General features: G+C 40.8%; 1 protein-coding gene across 12 annotated transcripts in view; it reads left to right on the top strand.

Annotated features, from left to right (window-relative positions):
• The window catches only part of mecom (MDS1 and EVI1 complex locus), a 637277-nt gene that overhangs the window by 523278 nt on the left and 87496 nt on the right, over positions 1-26503 (top strand). For all 12 annotated transcript variants that reach the window (XM_069897283.1, XM_069897279.1, XM_069897278.1 and 9 more), the window contains 2 exons: positions 21599-21701; positions 24700-24898. In XM_069897283.1, coding sequence (XP_069753384.1) covers positions 21599-21701; positions 24700-24898 — 302 coding nt within the window. The remainder of the gene's footprint in view (positions 1-21598; positions 21702-24699; positions 24899-26503) is intronic.

Genomic DNA, 26503 nt, shown 5'->3' with positions numbered 1-26503 from the left:
GAACTGTCCAACTCTCTCTCTCTCTCTCTCTCTCTCTCTCTCTCTCTCTCTCTCAGAGAAAGCCTGCTTGGTCTTTCCTCTCTCTCTGCTTGCAAAACCACATGACTCCTCTTAGAACAGCAAACTGCAACCAGACAGATTTCCAGCTCCGGAATCAGTTTCCTGAGCCTGGACATCTGTTGCTTTAAAGACAATAGTCCATTTATTCCACAACATCAGTCCAATTAACACCTACTTGTGAAGTCTCCATAGGCACTCTTCAAAGTTTCTGTCAAGTCACTGTGGCATGAAGTCTCTTTCAGTAAAGCTCTTGCATTTTAAATGAGATGTCTTTTGTGAAATGATAATGTCTGTTTGTGAAGTAACCTACACTAACCCTCCATAATCTATCTCTTTTAAAAACATATTTATATATAATATAACCCCGTAACAACTAGAAAAATTAAAATTCCTCCTGTAAATTACAATATCATATACACAACCTAAAGGTATTTACATTAACATAGTTTCATGTGGCTAAAGTGAAAATTCAGGAAGAAAACAATAGAATTTGAAATAAAAACATTTAAAAACTATATCAAACTTGTGTTAATTTTAACATTAAACTTTATTGTTACGAGGTACATATTAAAAAGGCAAAATAGCAATTCTTGAAAATAAATATATTCGTAAAAATATAGAATAATATGTGATAAATAACATTGTAAATTGTTTAAATGGCATAACAATACTAACAAGAAAATTGTTTTGTAAAATCTTTCTACATTGAATTACAACATTTTACTAGTTACTGAGCGGAAGCTTTTTTGATTTTTCTCCGTCTTTTTTTTAAATTACTACTTCATTCTCGAAAAAGTTATTGACGTACTAATGACCACAATATTGTTGCTAAAACACGAGAAAATTTGACAAAAGCAGCAACGAAAAGAACAGCGCGTGTTTGTAGCACGAGCAGACAAAACCACATGACTCGAGTGTCATTGTCATTGGGTAATGACAGATTTCACTGGAGCGCATTAGAAGGTTCAAAAAGTAAATTAGCATAGTTTTAGGCTTGTAGGTATATTAATACATGTAAGCTGGGCTAACAAAAAGATTTTTGTTTTTATAACTAATTACAGGATATTTATATAAAAATAATAAATTTCTGCTGAAACTGCACAAAAATTGTACAGACAGTCATTTTGGTGTCACTTCCTCTGGTGGTGTCACCCAGTGCAGTCCCCACCTCCCCTAGAGATGCCAGTGTGTAAGTCCTATCCATGTGAGACTCACATTTCTTTGTATTAAATTCCAACAACCTTTCTCTGCCCATCTGATCAAGATGCTGCTACATTTGTTTTTCCACCATCTTGCTGTACTTTTATGTCAAAATATGCATGTTCATACACTGTTGACTATTGGAGCATCTACAGTAATTAAAAATGAACATTAGTATGGTAAAATTCATACAGCAGCCTTTGAGTTTTATGCAGAAATTAAGATTTCACAAAGATTTCTAAATTTTAAAGTAATGATACTTCAGTTAATAGACTTGAGATAACATTTTTGACACCCAAAACTGGAAACCAGTTTGAGCAAGTGATGAGTCATCTCATTGAAAATAGGTCAATTTAAATATTCATAGAATTATATTGGACATAGACACAAAACCAACTCCAGCCCTTTGATCTGTACCAATTTTGATGGGGAATGGTCCAGGATTCAGACACAGCAATACTGAAGGATGAGAGTTGCAATTTCACACCAGGGTGGTGTATGACATGAAAGGAGACCCAAAACTGGTGGCAAGAAGAAGATAAATACATGAAGATGGTCCTTTTGACTAATTTAAGCTGACAAACTATTATTCCTGAATTAAAAAAAAAATTACAAATGGCTTTTTCTATCTGTGGTCAACCTTACACTAATTGACAAGTACATTTCAGCTGTGATATGCATTGGTTAAAGTTGTGAGGCAAGTGGCTGTCTAGTTAATCCCGAATTCTGATTAGCCTCATTAAAATGGTGATGTTATGAATGGGCTCAGAGGATAGAATTACCCCCGGCAAGGTGGTGAAAGGAAAGTACTTGCTGTTGTAATTTTAACAGTATGAAGTTCAACAAGTGTATTTGGAGAGTGAACTGTCCTTAACAGAGGGAAGAATGAGCAGGTACCTTCTTGTCTATATTGTTTAAGACAGTGTCATGTGTAATGCTCATGGGTTTACTTGTGAAATTTGAATCCATTTCCTTTATGTTTTGTCGAGGTTAATGCTTATTTAAAATGGACGCAAAATATGAGTAATTGAAGCTAATCAATGGTATTAAAACAAACATTCCAAGCTGGATAATTGTCACTTTAACTTGACTACAACCATTGTACACTTGTATTAAGGAAACATTCTGCAAACTGTGCATCACTCTTTTTTGTGATCCGCAACCCTTGCCTTATTTCAGGGAGTAGTGCTGTAACAAGACGTCCCTAACAGTGAACTTTGTGGAGAGGATTAGGAAACTTGACAGCTCATTTGTAAAATAGTTTTGCGGTACGATGATTATTTTAAATGTCAAACCAGTTCAGATGAAAATCTCATCTAATTCGCGTTACCCAACAGGTCCACAGGCCTGATCTAAGTTGCAAAATAGAGGGTTGAAGGGCAAGTTGTGAAAATATGAATGGCCCCTTGTTGATTTTGGACTAAGGTGACTGAGCATAGAATCAATCCACAGCACTGATTTTTATAATGGTTAACCCTCTGTTTCCCTCACATACTTCACCAACTGCCATCTGTTGTTAAAGTTTACTTCCTTATTGTTTTTCTTCAGTGGAAGAACATAGTTGTGGGGGAAATTATAAATCTGTAAGGAGAAGGACCAAGATTTGTGTCTCTTTATTTGAGATGTACAGGTGATACCACAGCTGTAAACACTGTGGGAAACATGAACTGGGGACAGAATAATGAACTATATGTGAGAGTTGTAGAGTAATTCTAATGTCTGATGCCAAGAGATACAGAAGGAATGCTGAAAGAAAGCCTGCAATGGAATATTTAATAGTTGACTATGGCAGAGTGAACACTAGTCGTTTTTGACTGGAGGCAGTTTACTGAAGTGCCCGGCTGGTGAGGAACTGACTCAAGTGGCCCCTGGCAGTCTCTTTTTCTCTGTCTCTTCCATCTGGGGCAAAGAAATGGCAAAGTAATGAATGAGCACCACTCGTCACCCACTGAACAGTTCCTTTGTGTGAGGACAGTCTTTCAGTATCAAGACCGAAGCAGGGACACTCAATCAGTGGTGATTGTTAGCCTTTAATTATAATTACATGAGCTTGCCTGTTAAATTTAACACCAAGCATTCGTACTTTAAAGTAGACGGGTGCGGCTGCTCGTGAAGACTCTTGGTAAGGTTGAGCTTAGCATAGATTTATGTTACCAAGTGTCCTACTGGATGAAGGCCAGGAGTATGCCTCTTGTATGCACTTATACACTCAGACAGCTGCAAGTAGGAGGTCTTCAGATAAGGCCTGGAAATATTTGATAGTTATCTTGGGACAGTGTAGAGCTGCATTATTTCTTCGCAGCTGTGAGGTGATAAAAGCAAGCGATGGCACTTTGTGCGAGACTCAGATTGGACGTTTGCTTTCAATCTGATTTTAGTCACCTATGTCTTGCTTTTGAAAAGGAGCAATCTCTCCCTGATACAGGAGAAAAAGCTTTATTATGAATGTGGGACAAAGGTGGAATAGGACCCTTTTGTACTCCAGAATAAACACTGGTCTCTTTACCTACCTTTCACACCTCCAGTTTTAAAGAAAAATAGAATCAGAGAGAAAGAAAATAGTTCTAACTGGAAGCCTAACAATCTTCATTCAATACAAACAAAGTGTTAAGTTCTGTCTTTTATACTTACCATGAAAATAGCTTGATATAGTGCCCTCCATAATGCTTGGGACAAAACAACTTTTTTCCTTTATTTGCCTCTGTGCCCCACAGTTTTAATTTCGTAATCAAACAATTCACAAGGAATTAAAGTGCACGTTCCAGATTTTATTCAAGGCTATTTGTATAGATTTTGCTTTGATCATGTAGAACTTACAGCAGTTTTTATACATAGTCTGCTCATTTCAAGGCACTATAATGTTTGGGGCATGGAACTCAGGTATACTTAATTACTTCATTGGTATGTATGAGAGCCAAGCTTGCTTCTAAGCTTTTGATCACCTTTGAAGTCTGTAGTTGCCATTTTTCAACACAAGGACTAGAGTTGAGCCAGTGAAAGTCAATGAAGCCATTATGAGGCTGATAAACAAGAATAAAACAGTAAGAGACATTGCCCAAACCTTAGGATTTTCAAAATCAACAATTTGGAACATCATTAAGAACAAAGTGTGTACTGGTGAGCTCAGTAATCAGAAATGGACTGGCATTCTGAGGAAGACCTCCACTGCTGCTCACAGAAGAATTCTCATCAAGATGAAGAAAAATCTCAAAACATATGTCCATCTGATCAGAAACACCCCTCAGGAGGCAGGTGTGGATATGGCAATGACTACTGTCTGCAGAAGATTGCATGAAATAAAATACTGAGGCTACACTACAAGATCAAACCAATAATCAGCCACAAAATACTTTTAAACGTATTAAAAAGAGCCTACATAATTCTGGAAACAAGTCTTGTGGACAGATGAAACCAAGATTAACCTGTACCAGAGTGATGATAAGAGCAAAGTGTGGAGGAACTGCCCAAGATCCAAAGCATGCCACCTTTGCCATGGTTTGTGTCTTGCAAGGTATTTCTACTTGTGGGTAGTGCAAAAAACTGTACTCAAGAAAAGGTCCATGTACAAAAGAGAGAAATGTAAACAACGATACAGAAAAGAAATATTCAATAACACTAAACGAGTCTCTGATTGAGCTTGTTGTTGAGGAGTCTGATGGTGGAGGGGTAGCAGCTGTACCTGAAACTTGTGGCAACCCATCTATACCTCTTTCTTGAGGACAACAGCAAGAACAGAACATCTGGAACCTTGAGGATTGCTGCTATTTTCCGCAGCAGGGTTCCACGTAAATTTTCCTGATGGTGGGGAGAATTTTGCTGTGATGCACTGGGCTGTGTCCATTACCTTTTGCAGGATTTTCCAATCTGATTTTAATTAATTAGTTCTGATTATTGACAGCATGTTGTGCTGTATGATTGGAATTGTATACTGGGTGAAATACATGAAGACATCAAGCCAATATTGCTCATTTTACAACATTGCCAATCCTAATATGACCATTTTGTCTTTTTCCAAATTAAAGGTTCAATTTTTAAGTATTCTCCACCCCAACTAAACAACTGGGTTTGGTGTTATGGTGTGGGGGTGGGTGGGGATTTCTTTCCATTTCCAGTCTGACTAATGACATATTCCAGTTACAATTCAGCTCTCTTTCTTCTTTGGCTTGGCTTCGCGGACGAAGATTTATGGAGGGGGTAAAAAGTCCACGTCAGCTGCAGGCTCGTTTGTGGCTGACAAGTCTGATGCGGGACAGGCAGACACGATTGCAGCGGTTGCAAGGGAAAATTGGTTGGTTGGGGTTGGGTGTTGGGTTTTTCCTCCTTTGCCTTTTGTCAGTGAGGTGGGGTTAGGGTTAGGGTCAGCTCTACACTATGCCCAAAGGGCCCTCTTTAACTCTGAGGATTAGAGGCAGGAGCATAAGTGAGATCCATTCTACATTCTAACCTGAGCTGAGAGGGTTATTGGAAATGGTGACTTCACCGCCACTAATTGTTCCACTTTCCCGAGCTTGCAGTCACTGAATAGTCCTGTAGACGACATCCGGATGCTGCAGTCACTGCATTGTTCTGCTGGCTGGAAACTGTAATCATTGAAATGTCCCACTATCCAGCACCAATACTGACCACTGCTTGCATTAATCACTATTGTAACATGACGTTACCCCTGTCTACAATAGAGACTTCCATAACCTACCATAGTTTTTTTTAAAGAAACAAATTTCAATAGATTTCAAAATGCCTCCTTTGGTCTTCATGTCTCCATTGCCACCTGGTCTGAATCAGACCTTTCACATTTCTGTCTCCTTCCCTTGGGAAGCAATTGTTTGGCCTGGTGACAGTTTTATGACAATTGTTACATTGTCTCTCCCTCTAGGAAAAGCACTCCGATTAAGGATGTCATGATCAAACAATGCGCAATTCATCAAATAATAATGAACGCATGATAATCCCACAGCCCTGTTCCCATCTCATGATATGGTAATTATAAACACTGATTATTCAGAGGAACAATGTTGGGAACTTCTCTTTACAGCCACTAAACCCACTAGCCCAGGCTGTTTTTAGTATCCAGCTGAGTTAAGATAAACCTGGACCTCAACTTTGGATAATTATATCCAAGCATTAAATTCTAGTGGAGCAAACCACATCTCATACACTCCCTTTGCATGGAATCCTAAATCCAAGCAAAACATTTCATTGAAAATCTAAGCATAACCTTTTCAAACTTTTTTTTAATCAATACCAAACGTAATCTCTCCGGTGCCTATTTTGGTGATAACATTTTAAGATGATCATTTAGACTTCAGCCAGCTGTTTCTTTGTGGTGTTTCGTGTCAGTGACGTTCAGGTAGAGGAGCTGTAAGGAAAACCCTCCAGCACTAAGATTTCTTTGCCATTAATCGGGTGATTGAACCCTAACTTTTGAGGCTGAGTAGAGAAATCCTTCTGTGATGAAATAATCCGGGACCACTGCAAAAAACCTGGTAAATTTTCAGTGCAAAAAGATTGCATACAGGTTTGCGATTTCTGACCTTATGTTCAGGTTATCTACTTGTTATGTTGTTTAAATCGTGCGCCATTGCCAGCAGAACACTAAAGCCAAATTTTTAAATATTGCTTCAGAATCTCATTTCACAACATATTTAATAAACGACAAAAATGGCACCTGACAAGTTATGTGCTCTGTCGGGATGCATCTTTTACAAATAGTATTTATGCAAAGCCAATTCAACGTGTAATATGCCCAATAATCATGTACAGCTATATTGTACTGAGTAAGTGGATTTCTCCTAATTTCTATTATTTGTATCTAGGCGGAAAGCCAAAGGCCCAGTTAAGCAGCGAGATTAGATCTCTCGTGAAAAACCTAGCTTGGGGTAATGTGCCTCATCTTAGTTTTACTCAATATAAGGCAAACTGAAAATGAAATCTGTAGATCTTCCTGTGAAGGAGCGTTATTCTTGTACTAAGTATGACTTTTAGAAGGATGATCACTAAAATGCTTGTAAATATTCATTTACGGTGCAACAATTTGTAGAGTAGAAATAAGTAACTTTGAGATTCTGCGCAGACTCTTGTTCACTTCAATCTTCTGATAACTACTGATTTAATTTTGACCATTGTGTGTACACGAAATAAGCATTTCCCTTTAAAACTAGATATTTCAATTCCCTACTTTAATCTGTGCCTGCAGGACATTGATGTCAGTTTTAACCTACGTCATTTTTATGTTGAAAAACCAGTGGAATTGGGCACTCTACATTTCGTTTTGCACACCACCTGAATATTTTGTTTTATTATAGGTTACCATAGGGTAATATATATAATATAAATCAGAAACTCTGGGTTATCTGCCAGCAATTCCTATTGTGAATCGATGTCTGGCTATTGATGCATGCAAGTTTGGGGTGTAAATTGTTTGTGTGGATTGATTATGATATGCTCTTTTGCCTTTTTGTGTTTGCTCTTGCACATATATTTTATATTTCATCAATTTTTTTAACTGTAATTTATTGGTGAATGTAACTGCCTATTTTCTGTAAATACTTAATGTAACTCATTTTATTTTTTTATTATAAGTTTGTGTATCTGTACTTCACTTTTGATATATGTTTTTTACAGTAAAACCCACGGTATCCAGCACTTACAAGGATTGGTAGATGCCGGATATGCAAATTTTCTGGTTGCTTGAAACTCACTCTTGCAATGGCTATTAAGAATAAACATTTAAAAAGACAAAAGACTGTGCAAGATGCAAAGTAATTTGAAACAAAATTAGTATTGTAGTTCATAATTATGTAAAGTTGACTTTAATCAGGTAATTCCCGTAACTTAAAAAACTTAAATTTAAAGTCGAACCCTGGTCGCTTGCGCTGTAACAAAGTTGTGCTAAAACTGCATAATGAACTTACCTTCCTCCAAGTTTACAAATAAAGCTTTACTAATATCTTTTCTTTGGCTTGGCTTCGCGGACGAAGATTTATGGAGGGGGTAAAAGGTCCACTTAATACTGTGAGAAACAGAAGTATCTTCACAGAAATTGCTCGAGACAAAAATTGAGAACAAAGAACCATTTATTATACAACAATGCAAAGTTGGGTGCTTTCCTCTTACCCTGGGAATACACACACACACACTGGGGCTCACCCAACTTTTATACAGTTTATTTCAGTATAGAAATACCCTCCCCCTTACATTCTTCTGCCTCCTGGATGAGTTTGGCATTAGGTAATCCTGTCTGACTACGTGCTGTTTCTGTGAACTTGGAAGACCAGGGGGTATCCTGTCGGTGTCCCATCATGTCATTGTCCTTATTGTCCTTATTCACAAACCTGCCTTTGTCCTTATTCACACCTTCTCAACTCTCAGGGCTTACTAACTTCTTATATGCAGAACTTGCTAATTCTGTCGAAAAGGCTAGAAGACCCTTATCTTATTCAGACTAACTTTACTTCCTACATTCTATTATCTATCCTTATCATATATTCATACTGGCTTTATTAATTACAACATATATCCATACTAGCTTTATTCATCTCTCATATTTTCATATTAGTTTTACTCATCTCTCACAATACTAATAAAGATAAAGACTGTTGCTAGGCATGGATAGGGAGATACTTTGGGAGAGTCACCCAGCGGCGAGCAGCATCGGACAGTTCTTCATTCTGAGTGTTTCCATTTTATTCAAACATAACTTAATTGAAACTTTATTCAAACGGCTACTGCAGCGGGGGACTACCTGGGTGCTCCTATATTCACCAAGGGTTTTTGTGTTGCTTTGAAGAACATTTACTTTTACAATTTTAAACTTCAATTTAATTTTTTAATTTATTCTTATTTAATTTAATTTTTAAAATTTATTTATTTCCTCAATTTTCTTGCTGGTTGCTTGGGGTTGCCAGTTGCTTGAATTCTGGATAATGGGATTTTTACTGTATATTCACTTTTTATGGCTCATTTTGTGGTTATAACCCTTCACATAGGCCCCTTGTTGTCTGTCTGTGATAATGTAGGAACACAAATGTGGGCAATAAGAAGCTGTAAAGCACACACAATCAATGGGACAACCAATTGAACCACGTTCAAACAATGGTTCTGAAATTCCACAACAATACCATCTCCCACTATAGTCTATGTACCTCTGACCCTGCACCCACTTTCCTTGAACCTCCGCCAAAGAAGTTGTAGGGATAGTCATTTATGTTTTTTCACATAGCCGCTACGTTCCAGGAATTATTCCCATTTCTCTGGAATGCATGCTGTGTAAAAAGCTCGGAACGGGAATGAGGGTGCCATTCCTGTTCTGACATTTTACCTCCTGGACTCCTAGTCATTTTCCCGTAACACCTGCAGTTTAAACTGATATTCTGTGACCAAGGGGGTAATAAATATGACGTAGCGATGACATGTAATGACGCATAAACCAAGCAACATTGGAGCACATGATTTTTAAATTTTGCAGCAAGCAGGCATTAAGTTACCAGCATCAGACGCATCATGAAGGCATAATACACGTGAAATTAACATGCATGATACACGTGAAATTAACATACATGATACACGTGAAATTAACATGCATTTGAAGTCGCTGCTATCATTAAAAGCAGCTCGGGATCAACAGCCATTTTCCTCTGTTTGAAGGATATGTCAGATGCGTATGATTCACGCCACAGTCAAGGTTGACGCAGTTGCACTGTACATCCCACATATGTTATATGTCGCGGTTGACGTCCCCCTCTTTCCCTACTGCACTGCCAGTGTGCTATATAAACTCGTGGTCAGAAATGGAGATTTGCAGTTTGGTTGTTCCTGTGTGAACGACCGCTGCAGGGATGTTGGGAGACTCTTTCTAATGGTAAAATCCCGCAAAGTCTATGTAAAAAATTCTATTGACCCTGTTTCCTTGGAAATTCTCATAATAGAATTTCTAAAGAGATCACCACACCCCACATCCCATTCCCCTGGTCAAATATAGTTTACTTTCCAGCCCTCTCTGCAATACAGTCTGTGGATGCATTAGGATATCTGTATTCACTTCAAGAATCTGAAAAGTGCTGTCTCTGTAAGTTAAGTGATATGAAGCTCACAAAAAATTGTTGCTTTCTCAGTTCTAAAACCTCCACAATCATTCTCATTAGGGAAGTACAAATCTATTAGTGAGACTACTTCTGGAGTTCTGCGTGTAGGTCTAGTTTCCTTACCTGGGAAAAGATGCATCATCTTTGGAGGCAGTGTAGAGGAGGTTGATTCCAGAGATGAGGGAGTTAGGCTATAAGAGAGATTGAGTCTTGTAAATGAGATCTTTTTTCCACAAGTGACAAGGCATAAAAAAGTAGGAGCAGGTGTTGGATCCCTTGCCCGTTGAGCCTACTTTGATATTCAATAAGGTCGCTGACCTGGCTGTGGATTGAACTCCCCTATCTTGCTTTCCCCCCCCCCCCTCAACCCTTAATTCCCTTGCAATGAAAATCTCTATCTACCTCTGTCTTGAATATATTTAATGATGCAGCCTGCACTGGAATTCAGAAGAATGAGAGGGAATCTTATAAAAATGTATGAGATTATAAAGGGAGGAATAAGATAGAGGCACTGATAGGTGGGACCAAAACAAGGGGACATAGCCTCAAGATTTGAGGGAGGTGAGAAAGACTACTTCTCCCAGAAAGTCATGAATCTGTGGAATACTCTGCCAAAGCAGGTAGCGCAGGCAACGTCATTAAATATATTTAAGACAGAGATAGGTAGAGATTTGCATGGTAGGGGTTGGAGCACGGTCCCAAAGGCAGAGGTAATAGGTGGATAAGGGAAGGAGGGCACACCAGCAAGCAGGGGAAGGGAATGGAGAGCTGGAGGTGAGTGGACAAAGGGAAAAGGAAGGGAAGGAGAATGGAGAGTAGGCTAGTAGAAACCGGAGAAGTCAATGTTAATAGCATCTGCATGTCTCTGATTTTACATGGTAAATGGAATAAAGAGTTGCCCACCAATTGGTCAAAATTTCGATTTGGACTAGTAAATGATGGCACTGATCAAAATGCTGCCGTCTCTGATGTGGTCCTGTTGCCACGTTACAATATGATTGGTTTGGTCATGCGTTTGTGCAAATGCAAGCTCACCATAACACCCGGGAGACGTTTTGTTTTACACACTGCTCGTGCTCATTAAATCAAATGCAACAGTTGGCTACTGGCTTGTTGCCATGGTTTCACAATTGGCAAACTGGCCGCGTAGCACAGTAAGTGTCAAAGTTGTTATTACTTAAGCAAGCAAGTCGCCCATCTGGTAGCCTGTCCTATGGCTTTAAAATTGGAGACTGACCTGATTTGCACTTTATTTTAAGTCCATAAGTATCAACACCAACAGCTAGATAATTTGGTGTGTCTCTATATCTTGATGCATGTCTGGGTCATTGTTCACTTCACAAATTGAGGTGTGAGTGGAGATAATTACTCACTCTGAGCTGCAAATGAATTTTGAAGTTTGTTGTAACTTTTGTACTTTGACTGTTTCTGGCACGCTGCATCCATGAGATTGATGGGAGGGGAGCGATGGAGTGCAATGGTGCTCGAGTGGGTTGTTCAGCACTTTTCCATCCTCGGGGTACCTTGACCGAGAGAGGCATGGCAAGGTTGACATCAAAGTGTTTGAGTTACCCTCAATGGCCAACTCAGTTAAGAGGTTTGCAACATGTCTCAAGTACAGGCCACATTGACCCCCCGCCAGTGGGCTGATCTCGCCTCCAACCGCGCATCTTGGCGCCTCACAGTTCGGCGGGCAGCAACCTCCTTTGAAGAAGACCGCAGAGCCCACCTCACTGACAAAAGGCAAAGGAGGAAACACCCAACCCCAACCCACCAATTTTCCCCTGCAACCGCTGCCACCGTGTCTGCCTGTCCCGCATCGGACTTGTCAGCCACAAACGAGCCTGCAGCTGACGTGGACATCTACCCCCTCCATAAATCTTCGTCCGCGAAGCCAAGCCAAAGAAGAGTACCCGTCGTTTAACAATAAGAGTCATGTTATGGTCACACCCAGCACTAATGTACATTTACACAGAGGAAGTGAATACTCAAAAGAGAACTTGTGGTATTGCCGATACAGCTATAGCAAATAAATAAAACCAGACTTTAACATTTCCCCATCTTTTAAGAAAGTCTCTGTGAATTTCTGTTTTGCCCTTATTAAAAGCTGGTAAAATACTGTGGCCCAGTTTTGAGTGTCCAGAGTTCTTGCCAATTTGCCACACAAATTCTTCTCCCCCTCCACCTTTGATTACATTTTCATGGTTTAGAGATTAAGAGGCGAATTGGAAAAGGATAAATCATCAAACATCAACAAATACTGCAGAGCTACTTCCTGGAAGTTCTTCAAGAAATAAATGTGTCCTCCCTTTCCTGAATTCCCAACATTTCCAATAGGAGATGGTTGTTGTGTCCTGGTGCAAGAATGAAGAGCATGTACGGGCTTATCACCAGCGCATGAAGAGCAATTCCACAACAACCACCTGTGCTTCAGATTTGGAAAGCTTCAGCCTCAGCTGTGGCTGCTCCATCACCCAGTACTTTCAAGATGGGGCTTTGAGTTTTGGGTAGTATGTTGGAGTTGAGGGATATGGTGAAAGTCAAATAGAGTTGGGGAAGAAATTGGAGGACCAATTTCAGAACGAGTATAATCTGCTACCACTTTTATTTACTGTGTTCATTTGTTCTACTGAGCATAGGGAAGGGTGCAACCCATAAGATTACACTTGAGTTTGTTAACAGAAAAAAACTAGACATGATCTTCAGGCATCAAATACTTGAAAATATATTCCTCAGCCCAGCAAGTACTACTAGCAGAATCCATGGACCTGTACAACTGTGAACTAGTGCAACTACAATTGTGAAGCTTAAAGGGGCATTCTCTGATTCAACAAAAAGCTTATCATATCCTGCCTTTCACGTTGCTTAAGAGACAAAGATTAAAGGAATTTCATGTTCACCAAGTCTGAGGGGATAATTTTTAGTCCTGGCATCTTAATGAAAGCATCCAGTATCACCATGTTTGTTCAAAGGCCTGGGCAGTTGTGGGATGTGTGTGAGGTGTGGATTCTGAATCAGGATTTATTATCATGAAATTCTGTGTTTTGTGGTAGTGTTATAGTGCAAACATACGTAACCCCATCTTATAATATTACTATATAAAAAAAAAATGAGTGCACGAAAAGTAAGGCAATGACTTTGGTTTATTGATCACTGATGGCAGCAGGGAAGAAACTGTCCTCGTGTCGCTGAGTGCTCGTCTTTAGGCACCTGTACCTTTTCCCCAATAGTAGCTATCTTTGAGGATAGCTGCTTTTTTAAGACACTGCCACATGTAGATGTCTTCGATGTCACAGGCCGAGTTAACTCTGGAGTTTATTCTTGTCCTGAGAGTTGGCGCCTCCGATCCAGGCAATGATGTAACCTGCCACAATGCTCTCCATGGTACACCGGTAGAAGTTTGCAAGTCTTCAGTGACATACCGAATTGCCTCAGACACCTCACAAAGTATAGGTGCTGGCGAGCCTTCTTGGTGATTGCATCGATGTGGAGGCTCCAGGATAGATCCTTTGAGATGTTGACACCCAGGAATTTGAAGTTCTTGACCCTCTCCTCCACTGAGCCCTTGATGAAGACTAAGTCATGTTCCCCTGACTTCCTCCTGAAGTCCACAATCCTCTCCTTGTATTGTTAATGTTGAGCATAAGGTTGTTGTCATTGCACCATTCAATGAGCTGATCTTTCTCTCTCCTGGACGCTTCTTCATTGCTGTTTGTGATTCTGCCGACGACTGTGGTGCCATCGGTCTGGTCACAGTGATCATCCATGTGAAAGAAAATTTTTGGTGACCTCAACGTAGCATTTGCTGGCATAGCTTCAGGACTATGTGAGTGAAATGAATCCGCTAGTAATTAATAGAACAATAGTTCTTGAGTTCCATTCTTATAACTATAAAACAATATAACTATATAACAATTCCAGTATGGAAACAGGCCATCTCGGCCCCTCTGGTCCACACCAATTTAAGTGATCTCCTCTAGTCCCACCTACCTGCTCCCTGTCCATAACCCTCCAATCCCCTCACCTCCATGCACTTATCCAACCTTCTCTTAAATGACAAAATTGACCCTGCTACAACCACCACTTCTGGAAGGTCATTCCACTCAGCCACCACGCTCTGAGTGAAGAAGCTCCCTCTCATGTTACTTCTAAACTTTTGTCCCCTAACCCTTAACTTATGACCCCTCATTCCAATCTCACCTACCCTCAAGGGGAAGAGCCTATTCACATCTACTCTGTCTATCCCCCTCATAATTTTATATACCTCTATCAAATCCCCCCTCAATCTTCTTCGCTCCACTGACAAAGACCCAGTCTACTCAATCTTTCTTTGTATTCAAGATACTGCAATGCAGGCAACATTTTAGTAAATCCCAGTTAACTTCCTGGAAAGTTGAAAGTCTGCAATTATTCATTACCTTTGTCAGCACATGTGGACTCAGCCTCATCTATTGATAGAACTGGTCGCTGACTTTTCCAACTATGTACATTACACAGCAGATAAAATTTATCTAGTTAATTCTGGGTGTGGGGAGATTATGAAAAACCCATTTTCGAGATATCTACATTAGTAGCAATACACACTATTGGCATTTACTGCCCATCCCTGATGTAGCTGGGTAGCGTACATGGCCCCTTCAAGGGCAGGTAAAAGTCACATCCATTTGTTCTGTGACTGGAGTTGCTTAAAGGCAGGACCAGGGTGAGATAGCAAGTTTCCTTCCTCAAAGACAGCACGTTTATTATAATCCACTTCATTGCCACTTTTGCCTGATAGTGACATTTTAATTTCCAGGCTTTATTAATTTATATTCAAATGTTTAAACTGGTCAGGTGGGATTTGAACTCTTGTTGCCTCACTGGCCCAGTAACATTATATTAACACCACTGTTAATATCCTTCCTACACTGAGAGATCCCTTCCATATTCAACATTTAGTACTCCACTGTGGCGACCTTCATCTTTTCTCCGGACTTTACTTTGCATTGCACAGTTCAGCATTGCCCAGCCACTGCACAAAACCAAGGGAATCAGAATTTAGATAGAAATTGCAGAGAAAGAGATGCAGTGAATTCTGATTAAAAAAAACTTTCTTAAGGACATAGATCGCATGACCTTTTATTAGCCTTATTGCTAAACCTATTTCAACTCCATCTGCACAAGACTTATCTATCATTCCATTCGACTTCATATGTAGTGTCTGAAAAATGTGCAAATTTATGTGAGGCAGTATAATGGCACAGCTGGGTGGCAGAGTTAGTAGACCTTGCTATCTCACAGCTCCAGTGACCTGGTTCAATCCTAACCTCAGGTGCTGCATGTGTGGACTTTACACATTCTCCCTGGTACTGTGTGGGTTTCCTCTGTGTGCTCTGTCTTCCTCCCACATTCCAAAGGCTATGTGGGTCGGTAGGTTAATTGCCCATTGTAAGTTGCCCATAGTGAGTAGGTGAATGGGGATGTGGAGAGAATGTAGGGGTTTCAGCATCAATGAATGATCAGCATCGAGCTGAATGGCCCATTTCTGAGCTTTATGACTCTTTGATTCTACCTTTGTGTCTTCAAGCAGAAAGGCGTGGTCTGTAAGGAGCCTGTACATTTTCCCTGTATCTGCATGGATTTTCCCCGGGTGTTCCGGTTTCCTCCCACCCTCCAGGTTGTAGGTTAATTTGGGCGTAATTGGGCTGCATGGGTTTAAATGGCCGGAATCGACTTCTACCATGCTGTGAGTAAAATTTAATTTAGACAGCATATCAACATTTTAAATTGTTAAGTGCCCCAGTTGCTGTTTTCATAATAATGGGATGGAAGAGGGAATTAATTCTGGAAGAGATCACAGTGTCACTTGCAAGTGAATTAAAGGAATTGCAACAAAAGGCGGGTCTCATTCTGGTTCATTTAATATACCCTGTGTCTTTATCAGCGGAATAGTCGAGGTACTCGAGATGGCAGAGGTCGACAGCATCGAGTCCACGCTGCTGAAGATCCAGCTGCGCTGGATGGGTCACGTCTCCAGAATGGAGGACCATCGCCTTCCCAAGATCGTATTATATGGCGAGCTCTCCACTGGCCACCGTGACAGAGGTGCACCAAAGAAAAGGTACAAGGACTGCCTAAAGAAATCTCTTGGTGCCTGCCACATTGACCACCGCCAGTGGGCTGATAACGCCTCAAACCGTGCATCTTGGCGCCTCACAGTTTGGCGGGCAGCAGCCTCCTTTGAAGAAGACCGCAGAGCCCACCTCACTGACAAAAGGCAAAGGAGGAAAAACCCAACACCCAACCCCAACCAACCAATTTTCCCTTGCAACCGCTGCAATCGTGTCTGCCTGTCCCGCATCGGACTGGTCAGCCACAAACGAGCCTGCAGCTGACGTGGACTTTTTACCCCCTCCATAAATCTTCGTCCGCGAAGCCAAGCCAAAGAAAGAAAGAAGAAGTTGAACAGAGAATTTTTTGACACCGACTTAGAATAAGCTGAACCTTTTCTGATGTGCTTTTATTGACACAACTTTATTCTTGGTTTTACCTCCACATCTGTTGCAAATTTATTGTACACTTCAGTTAAAGCCTTAACACAATACTGGAGGGGGAAAACTGTAAGTGTCTGGAAAAAAAAAGACTAGATTTACAGTGTTAGTCAATGGGATCCATTGAGCATTTATTAAATGAAAGTTCAGTCCTCTTGGCCCTATTAGAACTAGTTTTCCACAGTATTGTGGAGAGGGAGAGAGAGGGTGTTTTCTTAACTCATCAAAAATTAAAGTAGTTCAATCCAATCTGCACCTTTCTTAGGGTAAACCCATTTCTGACGTTTTGTACTCCTGGTTTCTAGTTACAGGGCCCAGTGGGGGATCCCTGGGTCTCAGGCGCCCCCTGGTGGTACAATGCGCAAACTTCATTTTAAAAAAAATTCATCTGAATGACCGAATTTGAGAATAGGCTATTGATAAAGTTCCTGCTGGAAGAAAAAAATTGCCAGATTAGGCTACTTCTGTTAAGAACCTCCAAACAAATGCCATTCCAAAGCCCTTCACTTTCCCGTGTTGACAGGAGTTCGTGCGGCACGACTGATGTTCTGTTTCTCAATTTTAATTCAAAGTTTCTAAATTAATGCAGGGTAGTGTTTAGTGAGGGGGGGAGAGTTGGTTGATACTCTGTGGAAATTAGCACATCCTAGAGCAGCGATATCATCAGATTGCTGCTACACATTTCTGCCCATGTGTTTATTTGTTAAACCCAGTAAAATAAATTGATGTGTGGCCAGTAACTCCCCAGTGAATATAATCTCTTAAATATACAAGTTCATGCTAGTCTGCAGTTCCAGAGTGAATTAGGTTTGCAGTACAGAGGTGTCCTTGTTAGTAAAATATTCAGATTGCTTTATATCTGTGCTTTGATTGCAGAAGGATTTTGTTCCCCACTTATTTGTTGTTATTTATTTATATCATAACACATTTGGCTGTTCCAAAATGTTTGGCCTGGAAGTCAGCCTGAAGAAAACTGAGGTCCTCCATCAGCCAGCTCCCCACCATGACTACCAGCCCCCCCACATCTCCATCGGGCACACAAAACTCAAAACGGTCAACCAATTTACCTATCTCGGCTGCACCATTTCATCAGATGCAAGGATCGACAATGAGATAGACAACAGACTCGCCAAGGCAAATAGCGCCTTTGGAAGACTACACAAAAGAGTCTGGAAAAACAACCAACTGAAAAACCTCACAAAGATAAGCGTATACAGAGCCGTTGTCATACCCACACTCCTGTTCGGCTCCGAATCATGGGTCCTCTACCGGCACCACCTACGGCTCCTAGAACGCTTCCACCAGCGTTGTCTCCGCTCCATCCTCAACATCCATTGGAGCGCTTACACCCCAAGCGTCGAAGTACTCGAGATGGCAGAGGTCGACAGCATCGAGTCCACGCTGCTGAAGATCCAGCTGCGCTGGATGGGTCACGTCTCCAGAATGGAGGACCATCGCCTTCCCAAGATCGTGTTATATGGCGAGCTCTCCACTGGCCACCGTGACAGAGGTGCACCAAAGAAAAGGTACAAGGACTGCCTAAAGAAATCTCTTGGTGCCTGCCACATTGACCACCGCCAGTGGGCTGATATCACCTCAAACCGTGCATCTTGGCGCCTCACAGTTTGGCGGGCAGCAACCTCCTTTGAAGAAGACCGCAGAGCCCACCTCACTGACAAAAGGCAAAGGAGGAAAAACCCAACACCCAACCCCAACCAACCAATTTTCCCCTGCAGCCGCTGCAACCGTGTCTGCCTGTCCCGCATCGGACTTGTCAGCCACAAACGAGCCTACAGCTGACGTGGACTTTTACCCCCCTCCATAAATCTTCGTCCGCGAAGCCAAGCCAAAGAAGAAGAACACATTTGGCACAAGCCGCTTCATTTTACATACATTGGAACAAATTGAACAGAATCACTCAAGTCAAGTTTAATGTCATCTGATTGTACAAGTACAACTCGACGAAACGGTGTTCTCTGGGCCTCGGTGCAAAACACGCAGACACACAACCAGACATGACATGCATACATACAGACAAACAATACATATGCAGGACAAGTATTTCATCTATAGAAATGAATTTAAAAAGTTGTTTCATGAATTGGAGAGTCTTGGATACTTAGTGTGATTAGTTCCTTTGGTTGCTCAGTATTTTCACTGCACATGCTAAGAAGAATAAAGTTGATCATAAATTTGTTTAAAAATTCAAACCTGACCATTTACAAAAATGAGATATGATGGATATTGTGGGTGGGAACCCTTCTGACACCTAACTAGAAATGGTTCCCAGTGCTGTGGATCTGTTGTTTGGGGATGAGGTGGAACAGCACTTCCAAGGCCATCACACTGAGCACGGAGGCCCCCCCCACCACCCAGGGCTATATGCTCAGTCCACTGCTGTTCACTCTGCTGACCCACGACTGTGCAGCTAAACTCAGCTCGAACCAAATCATCAAGCTTGCTGACGACATAACTGTGGTGGGCCTTATTAGTAAGAATGATGATTCAGTGTACAGAGATGAGGTGCAGTCGCTAACAGACTGATGCAGAGCCAACAACCTGCATCTGAACATTAATAAAACAAAACAGATGGTTGTCAACTTTAGGATGGCTCAGGGGGACCAGGCTCTGCTGACCATTGATGGCTGCACCGTTGATGCCATCAAGAGTACCAAGTTCCTTGGAGTGCACTTGGTTGAAAATCTCACCTGGTCCCTTAACACCAGCTCCATATCCAAGAAAGCCCAGCAGCTCCTCTACTTCCTGTGAAGGCTGCGGAAAGTTCATGTCCCACCCTCCATCCTACAGAGGATATATTGAGAGCATCCTGTGCAAGAGCATCACTGCCTGGTTTGGAGCTGTACCACCCTGGAAGGCAAGACCCTGCAGAGGATAATGGTCAGTGGAAAAGATCATGGGGGGGGGGGGGTGGGTCTCTTCTGAAGGACACCTACTACACTCAATGCAGGCAGAGGGCAATAAACATTGTGAAGGACTCCACCCACTCCTCGTGTAAACTGTTCTCCCTTCTGCCATTTGGAGGGAGGAACCGTAGCACTCAGGCCCTTATGTCCAGATTGGCCAACAGTTTTCTCCCCCAAGCCATCAAGCTTCTGAATTCCCAGGACGTATGTGGATAGTGTACCATGGACTTTTACTGTATAAGGCTTAATATTTTAATGTGTTTAACTTCTATCCTGACTTATGTAAGTATGCTCCATGGTTCTGGAGAATTGCTATTTCATCTTTACCATGCGAGTGTGGTACGAGCAATAATTAAAAGTGACTTGACTTTATAAAGCCCATGTGTAGGGACGGTATGGGGAGGTAAAGGGCAAGAGAGATCATAGACCTGTTCTATTTGTCCTGAATTATTTAAGAGCAGCTGACATATCTGGAGCACCTGTCCAACTTCCAGACACAAGAAAAATACACCCTATGTTTATCCCTTCCCGCCATGCTACACTTGGAAAAGAGAGGTGACACCATCATATCAACAAAAGTATCAATAAACTTGAGTTTCTGCCCGGACTCACAACGACTCCTGCCAACAACTGATACCAGCACATTACAAGTTCTAACTTTGGGAATCCCAAACTTGATGTTCTCCCAAAAATCAATACAAGAAATGTTGCTCTGCAGCCACATCCACACCTGTTTTTCCAATAGGCTCTTGATGCTGTTGGGAATGAGTGCAGAATATCAGTTCATGGGTGATCACGTTGGCAGACAACCAGGGTCCAGGTGTGGCATCAAAAAACCTGCTGAAGAACAAAGCTAACCGTCACTCTAGTGTATTTATAACATGTAAAAAGCCCGCTGTCTGCCAAATAAGCATTTAGTTTCAGTGATATTTCAGATACATTGAAGTACACAGCACAAAAACTTGCCATTTGTATGAACTAGACCATGTCATTGGGAGCAAACAGTTCTAATCGGATCTACACACCCTGTTCTCAGATCCCTTCAACTTATTTTTCTGCATTCTCCTATCCTATCTGATTGTGATACAGTTACTGGCCACGGCATTAACCCTGTAAATGAACTCCAGAACTTTGACAATTTTTATCCTACTCTCTTTTACTTTTTCACAGGAACCTTGTGGTTAAGAAAAAAACAATCCATTTCCATCTACTTCTTTAAGGTTAATTTCTCTATGATGTATCTTCTGACTATCAACAGCAAGAGACGATGTTAATTGAAAGTACATTTCATTTGCATAAAGCCACATTGAGCCTGTCTTTTGTTTATTGAGGAGATGATGCTCTTCCCACACAGCAGAGAGCTCACTTCTCTGAACTCCTGCAACACTGATCCCATTCCCAGCTAAGCAATCCTACTCTATCCTCATAGGTGTCACTATTTTGACATGGCGATTTTTTTTTCTCTCTCTCATTTGAATTGTTGTTTAGGTTGTGTCGTAAAGCATTGTCGGATAGATGTTCAATCTGCTGCCCAAATGTAAGTCTGACTTTGTGAATCTGCCTCCCTTAAAAGAAAGCCATGGCCAGGATATATACAGAATTGAAATTCATTTGAGGATGGGTAGCTCGTTGAGATGGTTTTAATAATGAGCAGCAAAAAAGTACTTTGGATGTGAACGTCAGGCCCCAGGTACCCCAGGCTGGGTAAGAGACATTAAGTAGCAGAAGTGTTATTGCCCTCCACCAATCAGTCACAAAATTCTTTCCTCCTTACTTAGTGCAATTTCTGTTTTTTGTTCTTCAGATTTTTTACAGAATTGTACGTGACATTAACCCGGGTGAGGAGCTCTTGGTGTTGACGAAGAGTGAAGGCTACTCACAAGAAACGATGGCTCCTGAGATACACGGTGAGTAACTGCGGCATCACATTGAACTCCTCCACACGCTGCCAGTGTGGCTATATTTCATTGGTCAAAAAGTCCATCTCCTGACATATTCAGATTTTACCCTAAGTCTTGATCAGAAATGCCAGTCAGTGAGAAGAAGTATCATTCTTAGATGAAAAAGAGGGAAGTCGTTTAGAAAGCACATTAATTTAATTATCAAATATAGCATAGATGATAAGTTTGCCTGATTACAGCAACATTATGGTCGCAATAAAATTGGAGCATATGATTCCCATATGGCTCCTATATCCATATTGGAAAGTTAAAATAAGGCATTTTATTAATGCATTATCTGGTCTTTGAGTGATTTTCTACAGTTCCTCAATGATTGTTTAGAGACCTTGAACTAGACTGAAGCCAAATGTATCTTTTGTTAGTGCCCGTTTCTTTTCAGAAGATTCTGGGTCAGTTTCCAGGGTTAACATTATCATGTATGGTTTTGTTGATGTTCTATTTGTGTCAATACTGGTTAAGAAGTCTTTTGTGAGCAGAATCGCAAAATTGCAATCCAAAGGTACTTGATGAGATGCAGAGACTATCTGGTGGTTTAGCAGAGTTTGTTTTGGTGGCAGGAAGAGCTGACATCGAGTTACTCCAATTCTGATTCAAGGGGTGTGAACACAGCTTTGACACAGCTATGGCAGAACATCTTCTCCTCAGCAGTTTGATCTTGGTTGTGTGGAAAGAGTTCAGCCCTGCTGCCAGTTGTAGTGACCTTCCTTCTTTGTTCTTCCAGTAGCCAGGAATGCATGTCGCTTTCGATGTTGCATGCGATTGGAATAAAGTATTACTCTTGAGCCTGAAGTTGCATTTTTAAATACCCTATACACCACAGACAGAAACAAAAGATCAATTATCAAGCATTTGGCAGTTTGCGTATATTGCTAACACAATGCACTCAGTTGGTCTACCCTCTTCTTCATAAGAAAGATTCTTGGAAATATTAAAGGCCAAGAGCCATTGATCCTGGCAGTGAATGCATGGTTTGCAAGTTGTTGTATGTAATAAATTCACTTCCTTCCCATTGTTTCATATTAAGTTGATGTTTTCATATTAGATATGCTTTTCCCTTGAAGTGGGTCAAATTAATTTCTTATTGTGCAAGAAAATGTCTTTGGAACTTTGCATGAAAAAAGTACATTGATAATGAAAGAACAAAACAATCTCTGCAATAAAAGACACCTATTGTAACTATGTACTGTATACCTCAATCTGTTTATAATAAAGCCTTGATAAAGAAAAATTCAGCAGTTTATTATAGAAAGGCAGTGGCAGAGTTTGCTGGGACATTGTTTAGAATAATTAGCTCTCTTTTCCCTTGAGAAGTACTTGAACCTGAACTATAAGGAAATGTGCTATTTCACAATAAGTAGTTGACCACTTGACACAAAAGCAAAGAAAATGCCTTCATGCAAATGGTTATAAATCTTTGAAATTCTCTCACTCCAAAGGATTTGGATGATCCATAATTGAGTACATGTGACACTGAAATTGTTGGATGAGAAGGGTAACAAAATGGAGAAGGCAAATGGTCAGCATGATCTTATTGAACGATAGAGCAGACTGAACAGAATCCTTCCATTTCTATTTTGTTTTAGGCCCTCTTGGCTTTTGGAACGCAAGAGTCGAAGAGACTTAACGTTTAAATTGTGAAGGAAAATGGCAATTCCAGTGGAGAATTCCACTTTGCCATTCGGGGCTGACCATCTATTGCTTCCACAGTTTCCAAGATTTAAAAATAGAGTTTGCAGATATGAAAGGAATGGCTTGAGTTTGGTCATTAAACTTTCCAATGCTAACTTGGGATGACTATCTCCTGGGTAGAAGATGAGGGAGTTATCAAGAAAATCCAGTGATAAATTTACCTGAAGTTTATAGTTGGAGAGGATTGAAGGCTAGAGATGAGATACAGTGAGCCTTTAGTAATTTCACAGGACCTTTGGGGTGCTTTAATACATTCATCAGTCATATGAGACAATGTAACATGATTATTATGCCTGAGATACCAGCAGGCGAAGATCAGTCCCATTTCCCTCTGTTGTCCCAGGACACATTTGCCTTTTAGTTGTTTATGTGTAGTTGGTCATTTAAACTAAATTACATTCAAACTATATGAAGGCACCAAATGAAGTATGTTAAAGAAGAAAAAGTAAGAACCCAATGCTGGAGAACTCAGCAGTGTCCTTTATATGGCAAAGATAAAAGTACAGAACCAAGGTTTTGGCCTTAAGCCCTTCAACAAGTTACGTGAAAAATATAGCCAGGTGCCCAAACAAAATGTGGGAGGAGGGGCAGAGAGAAGAGCACAATCCCACAGGATAAGGGAAGGAAAACACACCAGAAAAGAGGGGAGGAGTTGGAGGGTGGGGGAGGAGACCCTGTGAAAGGAAAGTGAAGAGGGTGGAGAGCTGAAGGAAAGAAGACGGAGGGAGTAGACTAGCAGAAATTGGAGAAGTCGACATTAATGCCATCCGGTTGGAGAGACTGAATATTAGGTGTTGCTCCTCCAATCTCTGGTTTGACAGAACATGAGGGAATGGACATGAGCCCCTGTTAAAGGAAAGACTTGATTAAAGAACAATCCATCCTAGACAGAGGAAACAAACCTTTTTGTGCTAGCCTCATATTCATTCTCTAAAATGAACAGTTTAAATTGAAAGCAATGCATCATTTATTGCTCATTAATTTGATGTGTGGAATTAAATAAATAAATGGTTGTTTGTGATGAAACCATGAATTATGCAATTCTGATATCCATTATTATTCATAGGCCCTCTGTAACTGATTATTGACAATTGCCATATAAAATCTGAATCATGTGGTGTCATTAATTGGGCCTTCTGACATCAAAGTGGACTTTACCACATTTTGCACTGATAATAATTAATTAGAGTTATTTGGTCTTAAAGTTCAGTTGAATCTGGTTTCAAGATTACAAAGTGGTATTTTATTGCTGTAGAGGAGCGTGAATATCGCTGCGATGAGTGCAATAAGCTCTTTGAGTGCAAAGCGGAGCTGGTGGACCACCAGAAGTTTACCTGCAGCAGTTCCCCCACCACATTCTCCTTGGTAGATGAAGACTTTAAACCCAAGCTGAATGGTGAAGATGAACTTTTCGAATGCAAGGAGTGTGATGGTGTCTACCCAGATGCTCAAAGGTGAGTATGGCAAACTATTGCAAGTTATGTTTTGTAGGACCTTTCAATGCGCCATACTTCCTGATGCTAATAAACTAACAGGGAAGTGTGACTTGCTTTAGTGCAGTCCTGTAATTCTGTCCCCAAGGTGACCTCAACAAATGTTATTGTCCCTGCATAACATTTGACAAAAAAGCCATAAAGTCCTATCTTGCTGCAGGTGTTGTCCATAAAATCTGCAGGCAAAGAGAGCTTTCAACCTTCAAACAAATGTTTTACCTTACGACTATTCCATATCCTGTCAGCATGTGCATCAAACAAACGGGATAAAAGTTCAATAGTACAATGGAAGTAGGGGTGGCGTGGTTAGTGCAATGTTGTTACGGTGCCAGTGTCTGGGTTTCGAATCTGTCGCTGTCTGTAAGTTTATATATTCTCCCCATGTCTACGTGGGTTTCCTGTGGGTGTTCCAGTTGCCTCGCACTCTTCAAATCGTATGGGGGTTGTAGATTAATTGGGTGGCATAAACCCGTGGGACTGAAGGACCTGTTGCCATCCTGCATGCCAACATTTAAATGAAAAAAATGATAGAACTCAAATGGCAGCAGAAAAGTTTTGTCTCATTCCCTTCTATTTGTAGCATAATTATTATTAATTACTTACTTTATACTTTGAAGGATGTTTTTTTCAAGCACGTCATTGGAAAAATGTGTTCTAAGAATTCTGTTCTGCAATGCCACCACTAATTTTGAGAGAAAGTCCAATGTTGTTCACTGCTTGACATTGAATCCAGACCTGGCCTTTTCTTATTTATGTTTTGAGCCTTTCTCCATTGCCCCTTGAGCCAAAACAATCAGTTTTTGGTCCTGCCTGCAATATTTGAGCTCCAGGAATGTGAAATTAGCTGTATCACCTTTTAACTTGTCAGTTATCAGTGTGTGCTTGAACAGGATCAATTCCTGCTGATAGATGGGAGGCAGGTGGGGCCTGGTCAGAGGGAGAACAGTGACTGACAGCTCTAGCTTAGGCTAGTGTTTTCATTAGAATTAATGTTTTGAGAATACTTGAAATACATTTTTCTTTAATGTACATTAGAGATGCTTCAAAATTCAATTGTATGACCTTCATTATTTTGTGTTCTCCAAAAGAAAACTGATTTCATTTATATTTCCTGTATTGGTTTTGTTTTCACTTGAACACTCGCTTCTGATAGAATGCCTGATCAAGCCACCTGGGATGACATCATTCCCTCTGCAGTGCTGCTATTGGAGCATTGCAGGGAACATGTATCACATTGTTATGGCGTTGGTCATTGTTGAGCACTCTCAGGATAGATTGGCTAAGGAGCCTGCTATGAATGACTTGCCTTCATCCTTAAGCAATTCATGAACTGCACCAACCCTCCAGCTCCCTCATTCTCTTGCCCCCAATATCTTTTCAATGTCTGGTCTCACTTGACTCTACGTTTCCCTTTATTCTTATGTAATAATACATAAAAATGCAAATACCTCAATGTTTGTCTGCCATAAGGCAAACAAAAAGTCACCACATACATTGCCCAGTCAGTGCCCCTATCAATAGGAGAAAGAAAAGCAAGGAGAATCCCTTTAGAGTCACTAACTGTCC

This window comes from Narcine bancroftii, chromosome 9 (genome assembly GCF_036971445.1).
Source record: "Narcine bancroftii isolate sNarBan1 chromosome 9, sNarBan1.hap1, whole genome shotgun sequence".
Lineage (NCBI taxonomy): Eukaryota > Metazoa > Chordata > Chondrichthyes > Torpediniformes > Narcinidae > Narcine > Narcine bancroftii.
Note: the sequence above shows the minus strand (reverse complement) of the source record. Positions and strands in the feature narration are given on the sequence as shown.